This window comes from Protomyctophum parallelum (genome assembly GCF_964188405.1).
Source record: "Protomyctophum parallelum genome assembly, chromosome: 18".
Classification (NCBI taxonomy): Eukaryota; Metazoa; Chordata; class Actinopteri; order Myctophiformes; family Myctophidae; genus Protomyctophum; species Protomyctophum parallelum.
In genome coordinates, this window is record NC_139716.1 from 20,775,834 (window position 1) to 20,780,099 (window position 4,266).

The following is a 4,266-nucleotide window of genomic DNA, read 5'->3' on the forward strand; positions in this document are numbered from 1 at the left end:
AAACTATGACAAAAAGTGTCGGTCGACTATCTTGGCCTCTATCTCCCTTGTTGGCTTGTATTAGAGGCCAATATCTTTCCAAAACTGTTCAAGGTTCAAGGGGCACCCCCGTGATGAGCAGGAAACCACCCACAATATTCACACTGAAATATGTTTCACCGTCGGCCTAGACCTTTCAAATGATGTCTTCACTGTTGTCCTATACGACAAAGTTTAATAATCTCCATAGCCTTTCAAGCCAAGGGTCTCAAAGCGCACATACTTTCTCAGACCATTTCAGAGCCAAGCTATAGATAAAATCAGACAAACATGTTTGAGGGGGTATATGCAGTAGCCAAATGTGTTCAAGATATTCATCTGTATACCTTATACACAGTCATTCTATACAATTTGGAACTCACTTCTATCACACATGTTTGTTTCTTAATTGATGAATTGTTGTAATGTTTATGTTATTTAATGGTTTTTGAAAGGTGCTATATAGTTATCTTCAGATTTACTTCTGCCATTCATGTGAAAATTAAAGCCTTTTTTTGCAACTCTCTACCGTGACTGATTTGTCCTGCAGCTCGAGTGGGAAGTAAAGCCTTGATGATTTCCGGTTTCGTATGAACACAATTAGTTATAATTGAGCTGCTTTTAGTAGTACTTAAGATCCCCTGAAGCTTATTCATCAATACTGCCGAACAGACTGAGTGCTGTGTAGCGCACGGGTATTCAATGTGCCATATATAGGAGATCAACTGATCGACAGTCATTGGCCCGCCCAGCCAAGCCTCCATAACTGAGAGGGAGAAGTGAAGCGTAGTGGACATGGCGGGTACTGCAGCTTATTTTGTCCGAGACCAGACACATGAAAAAAACGAAAGCGGTTTTGACCAATGGGCCCCCCGATCAAACTTGCACACGGAGGTGAGACAACGAGACAACGCACAGAGGCCACACTCATCAAACTCTTCCAACCCGGAAGAAGGGGTGAAAAGGGATTATATGTGCTGTTTGAGCAACTCCGTCAAGTGAATGGGAGGGGATTTCCCGTGCCCTCTCTATTATTTTTGAGGGGGCGCTAGCCCCTCCTATGCATAGCTTTGTGTGTATGTCTGTCCGCTTGAGCACGGAATAGTGATGTATGATGATGTACGATGATAAAAGCACCCCCCCCTTTCACACAAGTGTGATTCTAACTCTATGCACCACTGATACCACTGGTCATGAATCAACAGGAGCCTGGATGGCTTGGTTCCAGGCTTAAAAACATTAACAAAATGAATGGGCTTTAGATTTGTGGAACCACAAAATTGCCACCACTGCTATGGCCTATATGCTGCTATGCAGAGGAGCACAAGCTGTATACATTTTTGTACGATTCTGTGACAGTGATATATAGGGTTCAGATTGACGTGAACGTTTTCAACTCGGTGTCTTCAGGCTGGATGCAGTTGCCCCGATTAAGTGGAAGAGAAGAACGTCACCATGAGGTCCCGTCAATGTGTGAGGGCCAATATGTGTTGGTTGAAGATATTATCAACATCTGTGGGTGCTACACCAGAGAGGGCGGTAAGTACTGCAACATGCTTTATGCATTTGATGCAAACAACACCCACAGATGGTTCAACCTCAATGTTTCTGGGACTGTTGCAGAGGAGGAGTGGTGCCACTTATAGACCGATTCACAGAGGGTTTCCTGGGTGCGGCCATTACTGAGGGTGTACCATTGAGTACTGCAGCACTGATTAGCTACACCTGGCCTACGGAGCACCTGCTCCATGGATTACCCCTCAGTAATGGCCGCGCCCAGGGCACCCCTCTGTGAATCGGTCTATAGCCTGTCTTGGAGAAGGTCATGTATATCTGTGGAGGGATACTCCAATAACATCTACACAACACCAGGTCAATGGTCTGGTCTTTAACACCAGAGGATCTCTGGCACCCAATTTATTTTATCAGGTCACTGTCACCATCATCGGGACAAAGGTGTTTGGGGGCCAGGAGGAGAACTGCAACATCAGAATTGTTTGACACACTGGATCCAGTAATCCACTTTGTCCTTTATGTATTACTGATGAATTTAGTACAATGGACCACCATGGAAACAAGCCCCCTGAGGGGGCTATATCCTATAGTTTGACCCTGTATACTGTTATCAATTCTGCTGGAAGTGTTCAGTCAAAGTCCACACATTGTAACCAGCCAATTTAAACTTGGCCGAGCAGCAGCAGAAAAAAAAACAAAGAAAACAAAAAAGGACAAAAACAGGACAAAGGTCTCCACCTTTGCAGTCACTTTCCTTTCCCACTGCCAGTACTTCTCCTTCGCAAACAGATGTTTCCCCTTCCATAACTACATTAATCCCTGGTGGAGATCAACTGGGCACATGCGTTTCTGTTTCTGAGAGATGTTCTTCTTTGCGGCCATGCCTGCCGTGGCACAGTTCAGTTGGCAGTAGAGTTCTCCATTCTCCCCCGTATGATGCTTATTAGTTCCTGCTGGGTATGACTGAGCACATGCCGGTGTTCTGCTTTCTGTCTAAATCTAAATGAAGATGAATGACCTCCTCACGTTTCCCTTTATTCTGTCCCATCTCCTGGAACTAATTCTATCCTTTTGGTGCCGTCACCGTTGGTAGGCATGACCGACAGTTCCCACCTGACATCGCACGGGAGTCCCGACTGCTCCAGCTGATACTGAATGACAGCCAGCTTGCACAACGTCTTCAGACTAGGACTCAAGTCTAAGATGTACAGGTCGTCGGATATGTAACCCCCGAAGAGGACGATGAGACACCCCACCCTGCAACAGCACATCCTGTACACCCAACACGGGATGTTCCCCTTGGGCTCGACCCTCTTCCAGGAGAACGTCTCGTGGTTGAACTTCCACAGGTCGTTGATGTTCCGGTTCAGGCGATAGTTGTGGCCGCCGAATATGTACAGCTCGTCCCTGTAGGCAAAGGCCGAGTGAGACCAACGCTCCTCTGGGAGCGGGTGAACGAACGGCGTGCTCAGCCAGCAGTCGGTCTCCGTGTCAAACACTCGGACGTTGACGTAGTCCCCGGCCTGCATGTCCTGCAGGTCCCGCTCACCTATGCCCCCGAATATGAACATCTTTGTGCCGATGAGAGTGGCCGAGTGCCACCACCCGGCGGGCGCCGGAGTGCCACTGGTGTTGATCAAAGACCAGGCCATCGTGGCGGTGTCCAGCTTGTAGATGTCATTGCTGTATTTCGTCAACTTGTTGAATCCTCCGAATATATACATGACCCTGTCCAGGGCGCAGGCCGAGTGGCCGCTCCTCGGCCCCGGCACGCTCCCGGAGATCCGGGGGAGAAACCAGCGGTGGGTGTCGACGTGGAACGCGTACGCCACGTTGCAGTACTCGTGCAGCGTGTACTTGACGCCCCCCCAGACGTAGATGATGTCTTCGATCAGCCCGGTCGTGTGGCCGTAGCGCATGGAGGGAACCTCGTCCTCCTCCAGGGGATCGCCCGCCGGTCCGCTCGTCACGGGGGGCAGCTTTATCCAGCGCAGGGACAGCGCGTTGAAGACATTCACGTCGATCTGGTCCATGTAGTACTTGGAGGCCTCGCCGTTGCATAGCCCTCCGAAGGCGTACACCTTGTGACCCACTGCCACAGCAGCAGGGAGGTGCCTCTTTGGCCCCCCTTTCAGGTGGACCGTCCAGCGCAACATCTTCACACAACAACAGCAGCAACAACGCCTCGGCAGATCCGCGAAGACCTGCTTTGTGCACGGGAATAGAGTGCTACCTTTGGGTCGTGCCGTCGCTGATATTGGAACCGCGGCACAGACATCACGCGAAGCCTGACCAGTCCATGATGATCTGCTCCAACATTCGACGGAGTGCGTATGTGAATTGAGTTGACAGCATTTTCTGATGAAAATGAAAGAAGGGAGGCAAACACAAACCTACAGCAAGACACTGATGGAAACGTTCATGGAACACCTAGATAGCATATACCTGCACCACTTGTGTCACCACTTGGGTAGGCACCGATCACTTTTCAAGCTATAGCCCCTCCTATGCCCAGCTTTGTGTGTTTGTGTGTGTATTTGATTGGCTGAGCACAGCATGTGATGTATGATTATGTATGAGTGAGTGATGTGATTTTTCTTTAGGTACTTACTGCATGACTTATAGTTAACCAAGCCATGGTATACCTGGTATATGCTGAGTTGGCAGTGCTGGGATCAAACCCATGACCTAGCTGTCCAAAGGCGAGTGCTCTGCCGACTGAGCTGCCAGGAC

The 4,266-nt window shown here is 49.2% G+C and overlaps 1 protein-coding gene across 1 annotated transcript; it reads right to left on the reverse strand.

Moving 5' to 3' along the window:
• Positions 1-2,567: 2,567 nt before the first annotated feature.
• Positions 2,568-3,689, reverse strand: LOC310876022 (kelch domain-containing protein 3-like; the record flags this gene model as incomplete). The annotated part of the gene is made up of 1 exon (XM_083789469.1): positions 2,568-3,689. One exon carries the CDS (start codon positions 3,687-3,689, stop codon positions 2,568-2,570), a length of 1,122 nt encoding a protein of 373 aa, XP_083645595.1.
• Between the last annotated feature and the right edge of the window lie 577 nt (positions 3,690-4,266).